Source organism: Rissa tridactyla, chromosome 12 (assembly GCF_028500815.1).
Source record: "Rissa tridactyla isolate bRisTri1 chromosome 12, bRisTri1.patW.cur.20221130, whole genome shotgun sequence".
Taxonomy (NCBI): Eukaryota; Metazoa; Chordata; class Aves; order Charadriiformes; family Laridae; genus Rissa; species Rissa tridactyla.
This window is the reverse complement of record NC_071477.1, coordinates 5,866,885-5,886,181: the sequence shown is the minus strand read 5'-3', so window position 1 is coordinate 5,886,181 and position 19,297 is coordinate 5,866,885. Positions and strand designations below refer to the sequence as shown.

The following is a 19,297-nucleotide window of genomic DNA, read 5'->3' as shown; positions in this document are numbered from 1 at the left end:
GCACATGTTTCCATAGCTGTGGTAGACTTGCTTCAAGAACTGACTGATATAGATACTCTCCATGAGAGTGAAGAAGGAGCTGAAGTCCTCATAGACGCTCTAGTAAGTAGTAAATTCCAAATTATTTCAGTGCCTGAACAACGTCTGCCTTATACAGCACAGCAGCGAATACTCTGAACTGCCGCACTTTCTGCAGCTGTGGTTATCCATGTTGCCAACACCACAATGAAGTTATCCAGGTCAGGGGCCTGCTCTCTTGTAGCTGAATTAGCATTGAGGACCACGATGGGTGTTTGTAATGCTGTGCCAGAGTTTGGAGAGTAGGTTCTTCTTGCACCTTGTCTACCACTTCTTTTTTTTGGAAGGAACACGCTCATATTGCAAAGTTTGTGTAGGCTGGGAGATTTTTTTTTGTGCAGGGAGGGAGAGTGAAGTAATATTTGTGACTTGGACAGTATCCTATTGAGAACAGGAGCATGATTTGCATTTTTCTTCCTTCTTGTGGAAAAGGGTGACCTCTGTTCACCCATGAAAAACTGAAGTTTGTGGCAGGGCTCAGATTGTTATCTGAAGGACAGCAGGGCCATTATGATCGTTCAGTCTAACCTCTTGCATGGGAGACCAGTAGTCTTCTACCCAGTAACTCTTGTTTCAAACCCAAATATCTGTGCTTGAACCGTGACATCTGTTGTTACAGTGAGGGTATGCATTTTTCTTATGAAGAAGTAAAAGCACGAAAGTTTTTGTGTAACAGAGCTAATGCATTTTAAGGGTGGAGGAGGGTTTAGAGGTAAGGATCCTTCTTAGCCTAGAGATTAAACAACCCCGGAAAATGATCTACATGCAGTAGGAGATGCATTGCTCAGTCTTAAGTGCTCCCTGCTTGGTAACTCTCTGTGGTGGAATTTGCCTTTTCCTGGTGTTTGCACTAGCTCCTTTGTGCTCCTTGGCTGTGGGAGGAGGATGCTGAACTGAGCAGAAACCCTCCAGAGAACCGATGCCCAGCAAAACTTGAGATTTACACGTCCGTCCTACCTTTGGGCAGCTTCTGCTAGTGAATTGCTACGTTTGTGAATCGCTGTGGCTGTGTCTTGTTCTGTAACTATTATGTTGAAATCGAAAGATGGGGAATTACAGGTTTTCTTTTGTTTGCTTTGTTTGGCTGCTCTGTTTTCTCTTACAATGCTTCTTGTCCAGTCACTATAACGTTACCTTCCAAAGGTTAATGACAGTGGCCCGGAGCCGAGTTCCTCCAGCTGGCCTCTGGGCTGTTCTTAATTACTCTGCCTTTGTGGAAAGATTGCTGGATGGATGAAGTGGTAGAGAGGAACTGTTTGAGAAGATGTTTTCTATAGAATGTGCAGAGGTAGTAAATCAAGCAAAGTTCTGTTTCTCTTTTCCTTGTCACCAGCCCACCGATAATAGCCAAGTTTTAGATGTTTTATTGTCCCCTATGAAAGAAACAAGTCAGGCGTATCTTGGGAGAAATGTTTAGATATCTGGTTTTTAGATTATTTTCTTTTTTCTTTTTAAAGGAAAGCAGATATAACATAGAATGTCTGTGAGGATTGTTGCACTACCTTCCATAGCAGCTGATGCTTGTATTTTTTCCACGTGTTCACTGGTCCTAAAGCTAGTTAACAGCGTTTGAATTGGAAATGTTATTTTGTTTAACTTTTCCAAGCTCATGTCCACAATAGGAAGTTAGCCAAAATCAAGCTGAACTCTATCCAATCCCAGCTTTAGAAGCGTACTTGGGTTAGCTTTTTGATTAGGAGGCTCCACCTGCAGATGCGGGTTCCTGCGCCTGGTGTTGATTTGTCTGGCTTTTGTTAGCTTGCTGAAGTCAACTTGGTACATTCCTCTTGCTAGGACTTAAATGCAAAGCTTCATCTGGTGATAATTCAGCTTTTGGATTTGAATCTGTGTGTGTGAGCATTGTTCCTTCAGCTTTTTGCACCCATTAAAGTGGAAGATAATAGCAAAAATACAGGCAGACCAGCAGTAAGCAGCTGCAAGTGGAGCTGCTTGCAGAGCTGACAGCTAGCCCATCCGTGGTGGTTTGTGGTGCCTCGCACTTAAGAATTCTGAGGGATTATAAATCAATCAGGCTGGTTCGGGAAATAAGACTGTGACAAGGTGCATGTTTTCCTCCAGATGTTTTTCTGTTTAATCTGAATCACAAAAGTTGTTTAATTAATTAGGACAAACATAGTGGCAGATTTACTTGGTGATTCTTTCGTTTCCTCTGAGATTTTAGAGCAAGGCTGTTAATGTCTTCTGATCATGTCTGGCAGGATTTTTCAGTGGGGCTTATTGATTTTTATTATTTATTCCCCCCCCCCCCCCCCCAGTTCTTTCTCCTTAATCTTCCTTTTTTCAGTCGCCTTTCTTATCTTTTTATCTTTCCCATGACCCCGGTGATTTAGGTGGAGGGCCAGGTCGTGGCGTTGCTGGTCCAGAATTTGGAGCGCCTGGATGAAAGCGTGAAGGAGGAAGCTGATGGTGTCCACAACACGCTGGGTAAGTGGCTGTTGTGCAGCCTCTCGCTTCTTCCTATATTTTGTACAAAGAGGGGCGTGGGTTATCCCTCCCCTTCCTTTCCTCCCTACCTTGAACTGCCAACACTGGAGCAGAGAACCTAGTGCAGCTGTTGTTCGAGCACAGCTTTAACTCCCGGTAAAGCCTATCCCCTTGAGCTGGCGTTTGTTGCGTGACCGCTGGTAGGGTGTCTCTTCCCACGGTGGTTACGTAGGGAGGTGCTGATCCACGGAGGAAACTGTGCACTGCACCAGCAGGAGTGCTCCACTGCCTGTGCATTTACCGTGTACTTATCTGTGAGCTCTACGTACTCCGCTATGAGAGCTGTTTATGTCTTACCGATATATTTGACTTTCAGGTAGTAAAACATTTGTATTTCATGTAAGTACATCATTACCTCTCTGTTCCCCAGTCTTTGCACAGCGCAGTAACTGCTTTGCCGTGTGTCGCTGTTACTGGCATTTAGACCGTCATCCGCTCCTTTCAGTCATTTGGGATTGTAATCTCCCAAGGACTGGAAGAATGAGAGAGACTGGAAACACGAGTTTTGGAATTTTTACTGCCGCTGCTGTTGTTAGTTTAGTTTTGTGCAGTGAGAATTGCTGCTGGAGTAAAGGGAAGGTATCTTAGGCGGCTTCCAGCAGGAGCTGGTGTCACACTGAGGATGGACTGTGTGGGCAGTGTAAAAACTGAGAGAGTATCATAGACCTGAGCTTAAGTCTCACTCAAAAAAAAGGTAGTTTTGTGAATAAGATGTAATTTTGAGAAAAGCAGTACAGCCCTAGGAAGGAGCTGGCAAAGCAGTGTTGATACAGGCCTGACCTCAACTGCAGGTGGGGAAAAACTGCCGTTTTCTGTGTCTTTCTCCTCAGCAATCGTTGAGAACATGGCAGAGTTCCGACCCGAGATGTGCACAGAAGCTGCGCAGCAAGGCCTCATGCAGTGGTTGCTCAAGAGGCTGAAGGTGAGCTTGTTTTCCTGTTGTCATTTGGGAGATATCACAATAAAAACTGACAGGTCACTGCTCTGGAAGCTGGTGTGCTTGAGACAGCGTTTGGCATGATATTAAAGGCCCAAGGCTATTTATTATTGGCTCTTCTCATTCGTATAGGTTATCTTTGTGATAAGTTCTAACATTTGTGAATACAGTGAATTCAAAACTTGTCTCAAACTGGGAAGTATATCCCTTTTAACTTACTATAAATTAGCATAATTGAAGGAGTTGGCTTTATGTGTAAGAAGCTCTACACAATGTGATGCAAGCCTTTTAAGTAGAAGTACTCTAATTTTCGTAGCGTTTGCCTGGAAGAGTATCTAAGGTTGAGTCTTCGTTAATGCCTGTGTTAATACTTGTTTCATGGGAGTTCTTTTTTGGTAATATGTCCCTGATCCTGCTGTGAGAACTGTGGTCTTTATTGCAGAGTTGGTCCCTTCCCAGCGCTACAGAACGGCACCTGGGCTACAGCCACTGGTGTGGTCGTCCCCAGTAGCCACAATACCACTATGTTTCTAGCTCAAGCATCAGTAGTGCTAGAGCTCTGCCTTCCTTCTACGGACCAGTTAGTATGAATTTAAAACTTTGCTTAAAATAAGCCAGTTCTGTGTGCGTGCACATTGGAGAAGCCAAGGTAAGGACAAAAAGTTAGAATTTGGGGTTTGTATCCTCTGTGGTTTTAATTTGAATGGACATACTTTTGTCTTGTCTTTCTACTGTAAACATCTGATAGTAGAAAGTGTCTTTTTTCCGTTCCTGTTATTCCTGTATGATGGATTTCTGGTCCATGGCTAAGACGTTTAGGAATGTAAAAAGCTGATCAGTGAGCAGGGAAACTAATAAAAAACATTTTATGCTTTTCTTCCTACATCTCTAACACTATTTTGAGTTTCAAGTGATGTCTTTGCTTAACTGCTGCTGGTGGTGGCCTTCTCTTTGAACTCATCTTATTGCCTTTTGAATTCAAAATTACTTTCTGATATTCTTAGCATCCTGTGGCGGTGAGGTACACAGTTTAAGTCTGTCTTGTGTGAAAAGGTGCCTGAACATTCCCTGGAAAATATTGTAGGAAAGGAAATGATAGTTCAGCTCTCTTACAGAGCTAGTGAAGGAAATTTAGCAAACAGATTCTGGCTTTTTCCTAACCCTGTTAGTAAGGCATTAGCACTTCCACACTTAAATGTCCTCATGGTTAGAAAGCCTCTGAATCACAGAAATACTCTCTCAGATTTGTAAGTGTGCAGATACCCCTCTGTGTCTCCTCGTATACTTGTTAGCAGAAGTAACCTATAATTTCTCACTATAGGTAGTAACATAATTATATTCCTTTTGCTTAAAAACAAAAAATTAAGTTGATTTTATTCCAGGCAGGTGTGTACTAAGTGTAGGTCTGCGGCCTGCCTTGTAATTACTCTGGCAGCTGAAAGGCTTAGAAACTTGGGAAAGCAAAATAATCACAACTTGTATTCCCCTGCCTAGTGCCACAGAAAATGAATGTTAAATGCCCTTGAAGCCCGGTGCTGAATGTGTCTTTCCTTTGCCCTGGCGTGTGTTACTTTTGTCTGGGTTTGGGGATGTGTGATCGGGCAGGGCTTTTTCTTGCTTACACACTGTCGTCGTGGGGAGCCGCAGGCTACTGAAACCCTCGCCCAGGCGCCTTCGCTGTTGGCAATGCTTGGTCTTGAATCTCTCGCCCTGACAGATGTGTTCAGGATTAAACCAGGATCTCAGCAGCTGGGTAGCGCATTGTGCTGCTGAAGAATGTCTATGGGATGAGTTTTAAAATCGGATGTCGGTAAGGACATCTGGCACACAGCACAGAGTGTGAATTTGTATTTTCCGACTACATTTCAGGTTGTGTAATTGTATTCCGGCTGTCAGAACCACCTCGGAAGGCTCAGATGGACAGTTTAATAGCTCACTTCTCTAAACATAAGCAGGGTTTGATGATACTGTGTACAGCCTTGAGAGAACAGAGCGTTATTTCCTAACGCTTGCCGTAGGACAGCAGTTGGTACACACACTGTGACAAGAGCCCGCAGAGCTGTACAGCACCAAGCGCCTGCCGCCTTCCCCCTCTCCTGCCACTGATTGCTTGGAAGCGTTATGTGGATGCTATAAATACCATCATCTACAGAGTGGTTTGGGATCGTTTGGAATGAAAAGCTTTATAGTCATTGCTTTGTGGCATTTGGGATCTTCCTGCTTTTCACAATTTTTGCATCGCATTGTGCTTGTGCGTTGTGACCTTTTCTTTGGTAGCAGGTCGGGGTAATTGGCCCACGCGTAGCCTTGCGCAGGCAGGTTCACTCACTCAAGCTGCAGGTAGTCCTGCACTTGGGGAAAAAAATTCTGGGTGACAAATGGTATGTTCTAAGCCTAGGTCTTATTGCTTGCTTTCCCACCCCCCCCCCTTTCAAACAGTGTAATACTAATAGCTGGTAACTAATAATTTTTAAATCTGTTTTGTTTATTTTATGAATTCCTTCGGTACAACAGCTTGCATTATTATCCGATCTGTTAATGCTTAGTCTGTTTCTGTAGATGAAGCAGCTTTGGCATCCTGCAAAGACATTGAATCCAGTTCTGAATCCCACTTCAGGGATTTATTTTTTCTTCAAATTCAGCATTTTGGTTTTGTTATGATTTTTTTATGGTTTTTTTTACATAATTTGAGTATGAAGGGAAAGTATGACATGAAAGTTATGTGATTGTGCAGGCTAAACCCATCTCTTCTTCTGATTGTGACATTGTGATCCTCATAGAAAGCTCTAGCAGTTAGTATTTAATGTTATTGTGATGTATTTTTTGAAATTCTGCTTTTGGTGACAGGTGCAGACTTTAAGAATAAGGATAAGTCCATGCACTCATATAACAACATGGAAAATTTATTACAGGAGAGAGATTCTGTGTTGCAAACAACTGGAGACTACTCTCAGTTGTTTTGAGCCAACTTGGTCAAACCTACTTAGGTAGGACAGTGTGAAGGATCAGAGCTGAGTGCACGTGTGCATGCGCACACACCCCCCTCTCTGTCACCCCTGAATCAGAGACAATTATTACTACTTTGTCAGCGAGGCATACTGCAAAATTACCGCTCTTGTATTTTGGTTTAAGTGTTGCTCGTGCATTCGGTGATTTGATTAATGTGTTCTTCAAATCAATGAAACAGAGATCCGTGCCCTAATGAGTCTCTTATTCCTTCTTCACCAACAGGCTAAGATGCCTTTTGATGCCAACAAGCTGTACTGCAGTGAGGTCCTGGCGATTTTGCTGCAGAATAACGATGGTGAGACATGCCTCTGGTATCTATATTCCGTTAGGGTAGGATCCAGGCTTCTTTCAGATCACAACAGCACTCTTCTGCCTTTGGCTTCCCTTTGCTTGAGCTCTCTCTCCCCTGCGTATACTCTCTCACATACGCATGCGCCCTCTCTGCAGCTTTTGTACTCTGTCAAGCCGTATTGATTTTGTTCGCTGATGTATCAGTGTTAGATGGCTGTAAAATCTGACAGTTAGCTTCATTTTTCTCTCTCTTTTTCCCCCTTCCCCCCACCTCCGTCTAGACAACAGAGAATTGCTTGGGGAGCTGGACGGGATCGATGTGCTGCTTCAGCAGTTATCTGTGAGTAATTCATATACGCCCTCTCTACCGTCAGGAAACTCGCAGGCTGGGGGTGAGGAGGTGGAGCAGATTCTGGGTGTAGCGCTGTCCTAGCAATCCGTAGATACTGAAGCACGGCAGTGCTTTTTATTAGTGGTGGCATAGGCCCTGAATAACTTCCACACAAGTGTATCATCCATGGTAAGCGAGGATAATTTCTGTTTTACAGATGTTAATGTAGAGGTACACGGAAGTTTAAATTATTTTGTTACAATTACACGGCAAGTTGGGGATAGGCAGGGTTAGAATTTGGCCATCTTCAGCATTCTGCACTCCAAGCACTGGGCTGCATTGTGCCTACATTTGAGCCAGCTGAAGGTAATGTGTTCTTAGCTCAGTTCTATTTCTTGAGGCAGTACTGTCAGAAGGTTAGGGTGCTGCAGAGCAGACCCCTCAGGTATGTATTCTGCCCAGGCGTTCTCTGGTAACAAGCTTATCCACATACTTTTGTAAATTGTGCACTCGTCGAATTTGCCCTTCCCTTTGGAGGCTCTGTATTGTCTTCCAGCTGCACGTTTGTTGGTATACAGTCAGGACAGTGAAAAGGGCAACAGAGTTACGAGAGAGAATGCATCAGGGACGTGTGTGACTGCTGCTCTGGTGACTGCAGCCTTATGCGTATCAGACGCGGAAGGCTTGTGATGTAAAATATCCATGTATGCTCTAGAATAGTGTGGTCCGAATTGAGCCCTCCATTTTGGGGTAATTCTGTTTTCTTTGTCATGCAGGTGTTTAAACGACACAACCCTAGTACAGCAGAAGAACAGGAAATGATGGAGAACCTGTTTGATTCCCTTTGCTCCTGCCTAATGCTCAGTTCCAATCGCGATCGCTTCTTGAAAGGCGAGGGTCTACAGCTGATGAATCTGATGCTTAGGTACCCAGATAACTTTGTGATTTTCTTGCCTGCTTTTGACGTACCAACACACATTCTGGGTAGATATTTGTGTTTTTCCGTTTATAAGATTTCTGTGTTAGCGTATTTGTCTGTTTCTTTTTTTTCCAGCATGTAAGTTGAACATTCTCAGACATTTAAGCTCCACTCTTTCTCTTTAGCTTTGTTTCCTAAGAAATAGGGTTACTACAGTAGCTGCTGGAAAGTAACAGTGCAGATCTGCATGGCAGACACCCAGATGAGAGAATGCTGTAGGTCAGGCTGCTAATCCTCTCAGGATTTAAAACACCCCTATGAGGGCAAGAGAGACCCTTTGGATGGCTCTAAGGAAAACGTTTTTCCTTTTGTTCTGCAGTTCAAGCTTCACGGTGGCGCGTATCCTCTAAGCTGTTGAATTTTTGTGGATGTTGATACAAAAATTGCTTTTGTGAAATAGGCATAAGTACGCATCTCTTCTTGTGACGTGTTTTGTCACACTGTGAATCTCCACGGCTTCTCTGCTCTCTCTTCACTGTTACTTCCTAGCCTGGTACTGAGTTGTGTCTTCCGAGCTGACTGGCTTCCTCCAGACCTCGGGACTGGGCGCAGCGGGGCTCTGTCTGGCTTTCCCTGGTGTGCTGGGCTGCGTGCGGTGGCTGGTTAGCAAACGCCAACAAGCAATGATGTATTCCTGCAGCGCATGGCTGGGTAATGTGCAGCAGCAGGGAACTGAATAAATAACCAAACGTGGATTATTCAAATAGGAACACTGGGTTTTCTTGAGGCTAATTAAAGAAAAGCTCCAAAACTAAGAACGAGAGGGAAGCTTCCCTCTGCCTTGAGTACTAAGCTGCTAAGCGAGCCTTGCAGAACTAATTACTTGGAGTTCTTGTGCCATGTGGGTGGGACCCAGTGTTTGGATTTTTAATAGGTTTTTTGCTCAGTTTTGGACTCTACTGTTTACTGCTCTCTGTACCCAGGACTCCAGCTGGAAAATTATGACAAGAGGCAAATTTCTCCCTGGATGCAATCCCTCCGCCCCCCAGTAGTTGTGAACGGGTTAGGAGGGACTAAGCATGACTTAACTGACAGAAGCAGCTGTGTCTAATGGAAAGAGTTTCCAAGACCTCAGTCTTTCGATGCTTAGAAACCTAAGTTATTCTACAGTCTGAATGGGATTGGTAAAGTGAAAAATGGAAAAAAAAGTAACAACTCACAGAATATTTTCTAGAATCTTATATCACTACTGTCCATAAACATGGACTTTACTGACAGTTAATTATTTTTTTTTTTTTAAACTCTTCTAATCTAGTTCACGTAAGTAGAAAAGTTGAAATTCTTCTTACCTGGCTGTTTGAACAAATAACGTGAGTTGATAGTTGACTAAGTCTTGCCCTTCTGGCCCTTACTTGTCCTACACTGCAAATATCATTTAGGGATAGCTGCACCCAGGTGGACAGAGAGTAAACTTCTTGCTTCTAACGATGTCTTCAGACTAGAGTTGAAAGTGTTAAGCTGCTACTTTTATTGCTGATTCATGTTTTTCTTCTTTTGAAGAGCTGCCAACCACTTTTCTTAGTATTCCACACTCCGTGCGGTTGACGTGTCGTCCGTGCGGTTGACATTCCTACATGCAATTGTCTTTTTTGTCTCAATACTCCTAATGCATGGAACTTCAGGATTCTGACACAGGTAATCACGCATGTAGCCTAAAACGTGGAATCAGTGATACTCAGCACATGCTTAAAGCTATTTCCATACTTCAGGCTGGCTGGGTCCACGCCGCAGTGCTGTCCAGATGCTTTTACTTTTGGTAGATGTGGTATCTCCTTGTCGGTGTTGTAAGCTTGCTTCTGGTAGGCATGACACGGACGCGACTGTTTGTGTTATTTAAGTAGTTCGCTCAGATCTTCAGAGCTGCAGGAATGCAATGCTTAGCCCTGCTATCTCTTGGCATCTCTTGAAAAGAAAAGCGTCTTTGGTGCTTTGTCAGCAGTAAGAGAATGAATGACAGTAGAGTCTGGTACTCTATGGAGAGCATAGGAGATGTTTAAGGAAAGGCACTGCTTTGTGGTGATAAAAATTAGGGAATGGATGCTGGGAGAAGGCGGCTACTTTAGGAGGAGAAGCCTTGGGCCTGCTCAGATGCTGCCGTGGGAGGTTACTTGCTTTTGCAGATTGTGTGGTAGAAAGCTCTGGACTTAGCGCTTCGATGAGGAAAACGGAGCACGTTTCTGTAGCTTTCAAACCACCAAACAAAGCAAACTGAGAACTGACAGTGCAAGGTTTTGGTGTGTGTTTGCTTGTGGGTTTTTTCACATATTTTAATACCCAGAGGATATTAAATGACTATTAATTCTGTTAACCTCTGTTATCATTGGGAATTCTCTTGGTGTACGCTTAAAAGCTGTTGCGGGTGCTCAGTTTTTCTTAGTGCTGCTGTGGTAGCCGCAGGCTGGCGTTGTAAATAGGGAGTTAACGTTGATAGTTGTGATCTGGAAAGCTGCATGGGAGTATTACACTTCTGTATCTTCTTGATAGCTTCATGATAAACAACAAAGAATAGAAATGCCATTCTGTTGTGATTGACCATCTCGCCCACAAACAGGACAGAATATTTTTTCTCTCCTGTCGGTGTCCTCTGAAGGCTGGGGGGAGACATCTGTTATTTTTTGTTTTTACTTTGAAGACGGTTAATCATTGTACCATAGGCTGTGCAGATGAAAGGGCAAATAAGCAAAGTTGAAAGTTTATTGACATGATGTGAGATAGATAAGCTGTGTGAGAATAAAGATATCAGGCTTGAATCTCCATTACTGTCTTTGAGAACATAGCATTCTGTATCTCGTGCTGCCCAATGCATCTAGCCAAGTTGTTCTGTTAATAATGGTCACGCACACAGATCTGCAGAGAAGTACAGCATCTTTCAGCTGAGCATTTAACGTGCTCAGGAGATTCCTGTAGACAGTAATGAAAACAGGACTGCTTTCTGTTATGCTGGGCTTAAACTGTATGGCCAACAGCCAAAGATGGTGTCGTTTTATGTGAACTTCTACTAGTTTATGGGGAGACAATGGTAACACCTGAAAAAGAACATGATGTGGCTGATGCGCTTTATGCATGTATCCATCGCAAGCCGCGTCCTGGATTTGGTATGGTCTTGGACTTGCAGTGTTGATGGGGACTTGCAGTTGGCCACTGGGAGCGGAGCTTCACCGAGCAGATGTGTGGGAGGTGAGCAGAGGGGTCTGGGAGAAGACCAGGTTGAGAAGGACAGAGCCTGTGCCAGCAGAAATGAAGTAGGCAGTTTTCAAATAGGTTGAGAGCACAGGTATACGTAATTATTTGATTTGCATCTCTGCAGCAATGGTGGCTCGTTTATTTTATGGACTGTATCAAAAATAAGATGGCTTATCAAGGTGGTAGCCACCTGTGGAAAGTTTATAAATGTCACACAGAATTAGATTCAATTTTATTTTATTTTTTTTTTTAGGTCAGGAAGCACTTTTTAGTACGCAGTCCCTCAGCCTTACCTTGGTAACCTAAATGCAGTTTACCTTACAAAGCCAAAAGAGAGAAAAACAGGCTTGTAATGTCAGTTCCCCTGCGCACACTGACAGGAAGCTTATTGCTTTTGCTGTAAAATTGTGTTAAGGTTTGGAGGAGATGCAGCCACTCGCTTCCCAGGGGATGTGTCAAGAAGATTCTCTGTTGCGTAGGAAAAATGACGTGCGGCTTTCCCAGTTATTAACCGAAGGCGCGTGTGTATGCACATAGACAAATGCAGCAAAGGAAACTTACGGAAACGTGCATCACTTGGGCAACACGGTCTTCTGTTCTGCAGCTATTCTGTGGCTTTTCTTGACCCTCAGAAGAGCATTTGCTCCTGTACGACAAAAACAAGGTGAAAATGGACAACCCTGTATGGCTCCAGAAAGCTTGACTATAGCTATTTCAGGGTATATTGTTTATGATTATTAAAATCCTTTTATGTTTTCTTGTCCTGCTGTTCCTAATGACCCCATGGAAACTTAGACTGTCTCTTTAGTAAATCTTCTGGTTAATTAAACGGAACCATTTTATGCAGCATTTTTCCAAGAAATCTAGTATTCTGCTTTTGCTAGTATTTTGGAAAGCGAGAGATTGTGTTACGCTAGTGTGGAAAGTCCAAATAATGTTAGCACCTCTTCTTTTTGAAATAAGAAATGTACCAAAAGAATTCTCCCAGATGTAAAGGTATTACAAGGAGGAAAACAATGGTTAGCAAATGAAGTTGTAACTCAGAGTTCCCTATGAAGACTGAGGTCACTCCCTATTTGGTGATACTCACGTATGCTTGTCTTTGAATTAGTGTTCAGCTAAAAGTTACCTCAATAAGCACAGATGAGACTAAGATAAACTGCTTGCCCTCCGGCAGAATAAATATTTCAAATAAAATCAACTCTAGACAGTCCAGTCAAGCAGCTATTGATCTCTAAAAGCCTGAACTTAAACCCAATGAATATTCCAGAGATCAGCTCTGTGCAACCTTCCTAAATGCTGATCAATATGCAATTACTTCCCCTGAAAACATTTCTTATATTGTCTGGCCTAAGAAGTACTTTATTTTTAGCTCCCTGTAGAGGGGAGGTGGGGGTGTTGAGCCACCCTCCTGCACTGCTCTTCGCAGAACTCGCTGCTGCACCAGATCCCGGCTGCGCGTGGTGCTTTCGACAACCGCTTCATGCCCATCAGAAGCACCAACGACCGCCCTGGGCAAAATAATTTTATTTTTAGGCTGCGGTGTTAATATATGGGGGTTTTTTAGTTTGCGTGTTGGTAGGGGTTCACAAAGTTCCATCTCTAAGGGAAGGCATTTTCCACAGCTTTCTGGAGCTTGGGCTTCAAGAAGCCCTGGAGGAGAAGACCCTGCTGATGGCGGTGAGGTCCCAGTGGCCAGCTGCTGGGTGGCTCTGGATGTGCTGGTTGCAGGTGGACAACCTGCTCCTCATGGCTGGGTTTGGCAGCCGTGGGCAAGGGCAACGTGGGTGCTGCCACCTCCACAGGGGGAGAGAGGAGGGGGTTGGACTGCGTCAGTGGTTTGATCTTCATAGATCCTTATTCCAGGTTCACAATAATACCCGAGCACCTTTTGGTAATGCAGAGCAACCAGTGTGTGTCCGAGGAGAATTGTTCTCTCGTCGTCGCTCCAGGGGAAAAGCACGGCTTGTTTCTGTGGGGATTTATTTTTATATGTGCATGTAACTATATATTTGTTAGAGAACAAATTCTCTTAGAGAAGTGAGCATGGGGGGAGATTGCCATGCGCTTGGGGTGGAAGGTGGTGGGGCTTGTGACTGTCCTGCCCCAGGGGGAACGTCCTCCTGGCCTGGCCTTTGGAGACACTGAGGGCTCTCATTCTTCAGCTCACCTTAGCTCCTGCTGACATTTACCTGGTCTCTTGGTCTTATGGGCTGTATTTGCGACTGCTTTTTCAGTTCATGTTTCACAAGATATTTTAAGTTTTCCCCTGGAGGAATTACAAATTCCTCTGTTTCTGGTTTGAGAGGTACAGAGCTTTTGGAGATCATTTGCAGACCACCTGTGTGCTATCGGTGTGAGTAACCAGCATGGGCATTCTGAACCAGCATTAAAACGGAATAGCCCAGAATCAATCTGCTTCCTTCCAACCGCGATTTTTGGAGACGAGGTTTTCTTCATTATAGCTGATAACCAGGCTACACTTACCAAACTTACTCCTTTATTAGATTGAATTATTACTACATCTAAATCCTGATCGTCTTGGTGTGACAGTATTTGCCTTGTGTACCCAACCCAATCTCCCCTGCTGTTTTGTGCTAGTGTTTGTAATGTGGTGATGAAATAACTTCTTTAATAGCTGAGAAATAAAAAAAGGAAAATAAAAACATAAAATATCTAAAATGAAATAAAAAGAAAATTGAAAATAAAAAGACATAAAAGACGTTAAAAAAGAAATAACCAAGAGAATATTTTCAACCACAGTTTTGAAAAGAGAGTATTTGCCAATACAGTGTTTTGACCTCTTGAAGAAAATCTTGCTTAGAGCTTGTGCTCAAGGCTCTTCATACTTTCCTTGTCACGTTCGTTTCCCTGTTCATGCTGTCTCTTTAAACTAGTGTAGTCCAAAGTTGCTTGTCTACCTGAAACGTTTAACTTGCAGCTTTCTTTTCCCAGAGAGAAGAAGATTTCCCGCAGCAGTGCCCTGAAGGTACTGGACCACGCCATGATTGGACCGGAGGGAACAGACAACTGTCACAAGTTTGTTGACATTCTCGGCCTGAGGACCATCTTTCCACTCTTCATGAAATCGCCTAAAAAGATAAAGAAAGTTGGAACAACTGAAAAAGAACACGAAGGTAGGCATGCTTCCAGATCCTTCTTATTGTCTCGGAGGAGGTGAATGGAAGGCAAGTGTCTGAAAAGTACCCGCGACAAGGAGGGAATGGCACATCACCAGTCTCTTCCTGGCTCCTCCTGCAGGTTTCAGGTCCAGGCAGCCTGCCCGCTCCCTCTCGCAGGCTAGCTGTTGATGACACACTTGCCCTGCTTGTTTTGGTATCAGCGGTTCCTGGCGATTCCATTTCATGTGCTGTTAATAAGTTATTTTACTCCTGTAGGGTCTGTTGTTTGAAGCTCTGACTCTTTGATGCAAAACTCTTTTGAAAAGAGTAATGAGGCAACTACAAATGTCACCTCGAAAGCTGTGTTTTCATGGCTCTGAGCACTGAAGTGTGACTCGATGAACATCAGGCATTGCAGAAATAAACTGCATGCTTTGAAGTTGCCTTTTTTCTTTCTTTTTCTATTTTTTTTCCTCTCTCCCCTGGAAAACTCTGCTTTAACAGAAATCTGCTGTGGAGTATTACTGTGGGACCTTATGCTGAACTGAATCTTGGGTCAGTCCCTCCTGTGTTTGTAATATTACATTTTCCATTTTGTTAATAATTGACTGTGTCTCGGAAGAAACTTTAAATACTGCCAGTGATGCCTGAGGTTTTGCGCCAATTCATTACTCATCTCAGTTCTATAAAGGGTGAATATTGTCAAAAGGTGAAGAGGTGTAAGTGGGTCTCGGGCTTGCCTAGTATCCATCCTTAACTCTTGCAGCAAACCAAGAGAAAATGGAAGGAAACGGCAACAAAATGGGAGCTCTAAACCCAAATACCCTGCTTTGGTACTGACCTCACAACTCGGGTGTAACCAGATGTCCCGACGTTCTCCAAAGCAAAGGCAGGGAGGTGCTGCCTCCTGCAGACCTGGACGGGTGCTGGGCTGATGCTGAGCACCCCCTTTTCCTGGAAGAGCTGCAGAGCTGGGGGCAGCTCGGTGGGCATCTGCGTGTCCCCCTCCTTCCTGAGGACAGGGTGGCGAGGAAGAGGAGGGGCAAATGCAGCAAACGTCTGTTTCCTTCTTGAAAACTGCCAATGGTGAGCTGGCAACAGTAGAATCACAGAATGGTTTGGGTTGGGAGGGACCTTAAAGATCATGTAGCTCTAGTAGAGTACCACCATTAAAAGATGACAATACTTAACGAAGGTAGGGGCTTGACGAGGCACGCTTAAGCTGGAGAAGTGGGCTTTATGTCTCAGAGGTGGCAGGGCTGAGGTAGGATGGTGGGTCGGAGCAGCAATTGTCATCGCCATGGGCTGTGGGTGCACACGCGGCGGCGGCCGCTTTCCTAGCGTGGGCGGAGAGAAGGGGTTTACCTGCAGCCCAGCGCCACCCGAGTCGTGATTCACACACAGGCTGCCAATTCCGGCTGCCTTATCTGTCTTGTATTGTGTTGCTTGTCTCGGATAGATAATGGTGAGGAAGAAATGCTGTCGTGTATTCTGGGGTTGATGTAATAAAATTGCAGAAAGCGCCGTTGCGCTTAGATGATGGATTTAGGGGCTGTTTTGAAATCTTCATTTGCAGTATGAAAATCAGGTCGTTTAATTCTTCTTACTGAGAGAAAGCTCAAGCTAGAATATGAGCTTTTGAGTAGCGGGATCTGGGTTTGTGGCTCATGCCACTGACTTACATTTTTCACTTTGGGAAAGTGAGTTAATCTTTGTCTCATCTGCTTTGTCTTGAGACTGCAAATGACATCTGTGTGCAGTTTTGGCTACTGTGAGGATTAGGTAGCAGTCTGGAAAGCCCTAAAGGGGTCAGTTCCCAACTATTTCTGTGATAGGAAAAAAGCAAATCTGCCCTCAGGAAAACGGAGTGATTGGCGCAAACAGTCTTTGTATCATACCTCCATCTCATTAATATTCGGAAGAAATGGAGGACATTAAGATGAGCCCAGAAATCAGTTTTATTAAAATAAACTCTCCCTAAAACGCTGTGGTAGTAAGTCCAATTTTCTTTGTTTTGCATCGCTGGGCAGGTGAGTTACTGAATTTCTAACGATGAGAGTTAATTGAGATGTTTAACAGGGTTCCCCTGGAGCCTGTCACAGCCATTGTCCTGACACGTGTATAAGCAGCATAGTATATGTTTTTACTTTGCCAAATGTTGGACCAGCAATACAGTAATTACTTTGTGCTTGGGGGCACTGCTGGTTGATGGTCGGCTCCTTCGAGCCACTGGCTGAACAGGAATGCTGCAAAGACTCCTTGGTGCCTACTGGTTTTAAAGGAAGTCTGCCGTGATTGAGAATCGATGCCCTCTGCGCTGTGCTGCTCCGAGGAACACGCTTCTTTCTGCATATCTCTTTGTTTATTTATCAAAAAGAATGCTGGTATTCAGTCTTCTCTTGTCATCTTTTCTTGTAAAAAAAAAAAAAAAAAACTTTATCCTGTGCTCAAACTGCTTAAGAAAAAATATTAAAAATTAATTAGAAAGATCCTCTTCTGCTAGGAGAGCGTTCACGTGTATGTCGAATGGAGGAACACATCCTTTAAAGGATTAACTAGAATGGCTTTTGTAGCAGAGGCATCGGTATTTATGAAAAAGCAGTTCTAAGGAACTGCGCTGTGAAGGCGTTCACTGCAATGCCTTGAGACTGTGTCGGGACAGACGCTCGTGGTTTTGCTGCAAAATACCAAATTCTTAATGGGCTATTAACCCTGGAGCCTAATTACAACTACTTAAAGGACAACCCTGTTAAAACGCTTCAGCACTTGGGTGAGGCACCAAACAGCTCTGGCAGAAGTGTTTGTCCACCGAGACTCTTCCTCCTCTGTCTGCCCTGGGCGTCCCTTTGTTTGCAGCTGCAGAAGTGCCACCAGGCTGCGGGTACAGCCCCAGCTGGGGCTCCAGGATGCTTTCGCTGCGGTTAGTGACAGAGACACTCTTCTCATCGGGCATCCAGTCCACCTTTAGAGCACAAAATCTTTCGGTATGTGTCTGATGGTGGTAGGAAAACACTCCTCTTGTCTGTATTTTATAGTAACATTGCTTTTTACATAGGAGACACTCCATAAAATAAACATTATTTTATTGCCTTGAAGGCAATGTTCTGAATGCCACAAAATAATAAATACCCTACTGAAAAAAAAAATCTCAATGTGACTTGGCGAACTTTTATTTATTACGGAAATTTATAATCCAAATTAAATTTGATAAAAATAACTTTTCTGTAATGTATTTCTTTCTTTTTTTTATAAGCTAGCATAAAGGTGCCAGTGCTGGTTAGCTACATTTTAAACACTGTCAGTGTTTAAAAATTATTTTACTCTAGGGAACCTGTGAACACTTTAAATCCAAACTGCACATATTTGTGCTTTATATACGCTATGTAATTAGGAAAAAAGAAGAGGAAAATTTCTTAACCGTCTTTATGGATGATCTGAGCCTGAAAATTTGGCTGGTAGTGTCTAACTGACTGCATGTTATCTACACTTGAATTTTGCCTGACTCTGGACAGATCATGATATACATCTCAGGGTATTATGTTTGGGAGAAAAATCTAAGCAATCTCCCTTTTTCTGAGGCAGTGAAGCAACCCAAACCAGAAATACTTTGCAGGTGAAGACAGAAATGGCTTAGAGTTTTCCTATGTCTGCGGAGTCAAAAATATTTGTAAGTATCCAGCTGGATTGGCCAGCCTTAAAGAGAAATAGCCCGTCGCTATAGAAAGTAGTGTGTCTTGGATGGGGTTTTGTTGTGAGGCTGTTGAATCGTGTTAGTGGGGTCCCCCTCAGATGCTGCTTGGCGTTGTGTGGAGCGGGTGGAAGGGTGGATGAGGCAGGTTGTAGGAGGTGGAGAATTAATGACAAGTATTACTGCAGAAATGCATTTAATTACCTAGATGCTCAGTGTTTGGTTTTGTGATTGACTGCTCCCTGTAATCTTCCTGATGAAGGACTGTGATCCCTCGAGAAGGGTGATCCAGACGGGTGTCGAGTCAGAGACTGAGCACTGCGTACAAGGTATGATATGGCATAGTTTGGCCTGTAGCATTTTGTTGTGTCTTGTCGTATGGTAACGCATGTTAGTATAATAGAGCCTACCTGTAATGAGCATTGGTAGGAAGGTAAAGGCCAAATCGTGGAGAAAATGTGCTCTTGGCCAGTCTGAGACTGGGAGTGACGTTACACATATATAATGGTGAGATCTGCTGTGTTCCAGGGGTTTGTGCGTTCTGACGGGGCACCCTGAGAGGAGCCCGGCTGCCTCGTGGCTTCAGTGGAACCGATCTGGAAGAGCAGAGAGGGCAGAGAGGCAAGTGTCTAGTGTGCGGGATTGCAGGGAATGAAGGGGAATTTGGCTCTGGGTGGATCTTGGCATAAATATAGGGTAAGATTTGAAATAATGCTTCTGTATTGTGAATTTTGAAATGTGGGGGGATGCTGTATGAGTGTCTGCATTCCAAAATCTCTTCTGTTGCAGAGCTGAGGGTCAGCTTGTCTTCACTGTCCATACGGGTGCAACGGCTCTTGGGACTGGACTTAACTGCAGCAACAGTCGAGTCGAAGTGTTGGATGCTAACTTGAGATTCTCGAACAGTCTCAGTGAGCTAAAAATGGAGAAAACACAAATTCCTTCTAAATTACAGACTCTGTAGTGAAGCAATCATAACTTGCTTGATAGGCTGGATATTCTCCTGCTCTGTCTCAGGGTGGTTATTTGCAGTCTAGTTTTGCTCACTTGGAGAGTCTAACGAACTATAAATGGATGTTTGTCCAATTCATCTTCATTTAAATGCCTTCTCTTGACTTAGATGTCACTTTTACTTAGGAATGCTTAATTTGATAACCTGAGAATTAGTTCAACA

The 19,297-nt window shown here is 43.8% G+C and overlaps 1 protein-coding gene across 5 annotated transcripts in view; it reads left to right on the top strand.

Annotated features, from left to right (window-relative positions):
• The window catches only part of CTNNBL1 (catenin beta like 1), a 56,085-nt gene that overhangs the window by 16,904 nt on the left and 19,884 nt on the right, over positions 1–19,297 (top strand). For all 5 annotated transcript variants that reach the window (XR_008468960.1, XM_054218075.1, XM_054218074.1 and 2 more), the window contains exons 5-11: positions 7–102; positions 2,430–2,523; positions 3,414–3,505; positions 6,752–6,824; positions 7,102–7,160; positions 7,928–8,076; positions 14,269–14,450. Coding sequence is in view for 4 of the 5 variants with exons in the window: in XM_054218075.1 (XP_054074050.1) it covers positions 7–102; positions 2,430–2,523; positions 3,414–3,505; positions 6,752–6,824; positions 7,102–7,160; positions 7,928–8,076; positions 14,269–14,450 (745 nt within the window). In the remaining variant the exon portion in view is untranslated. The remainder of the gene's footprint in view (positions 1–6; positions 103–2,429; positions 2,524–3,413; positions 3,506–6,751; positions 6,825–7,101; positions 7,161–7,927; positions 8,077–14,268; positions 14,451–19,297) is intronic.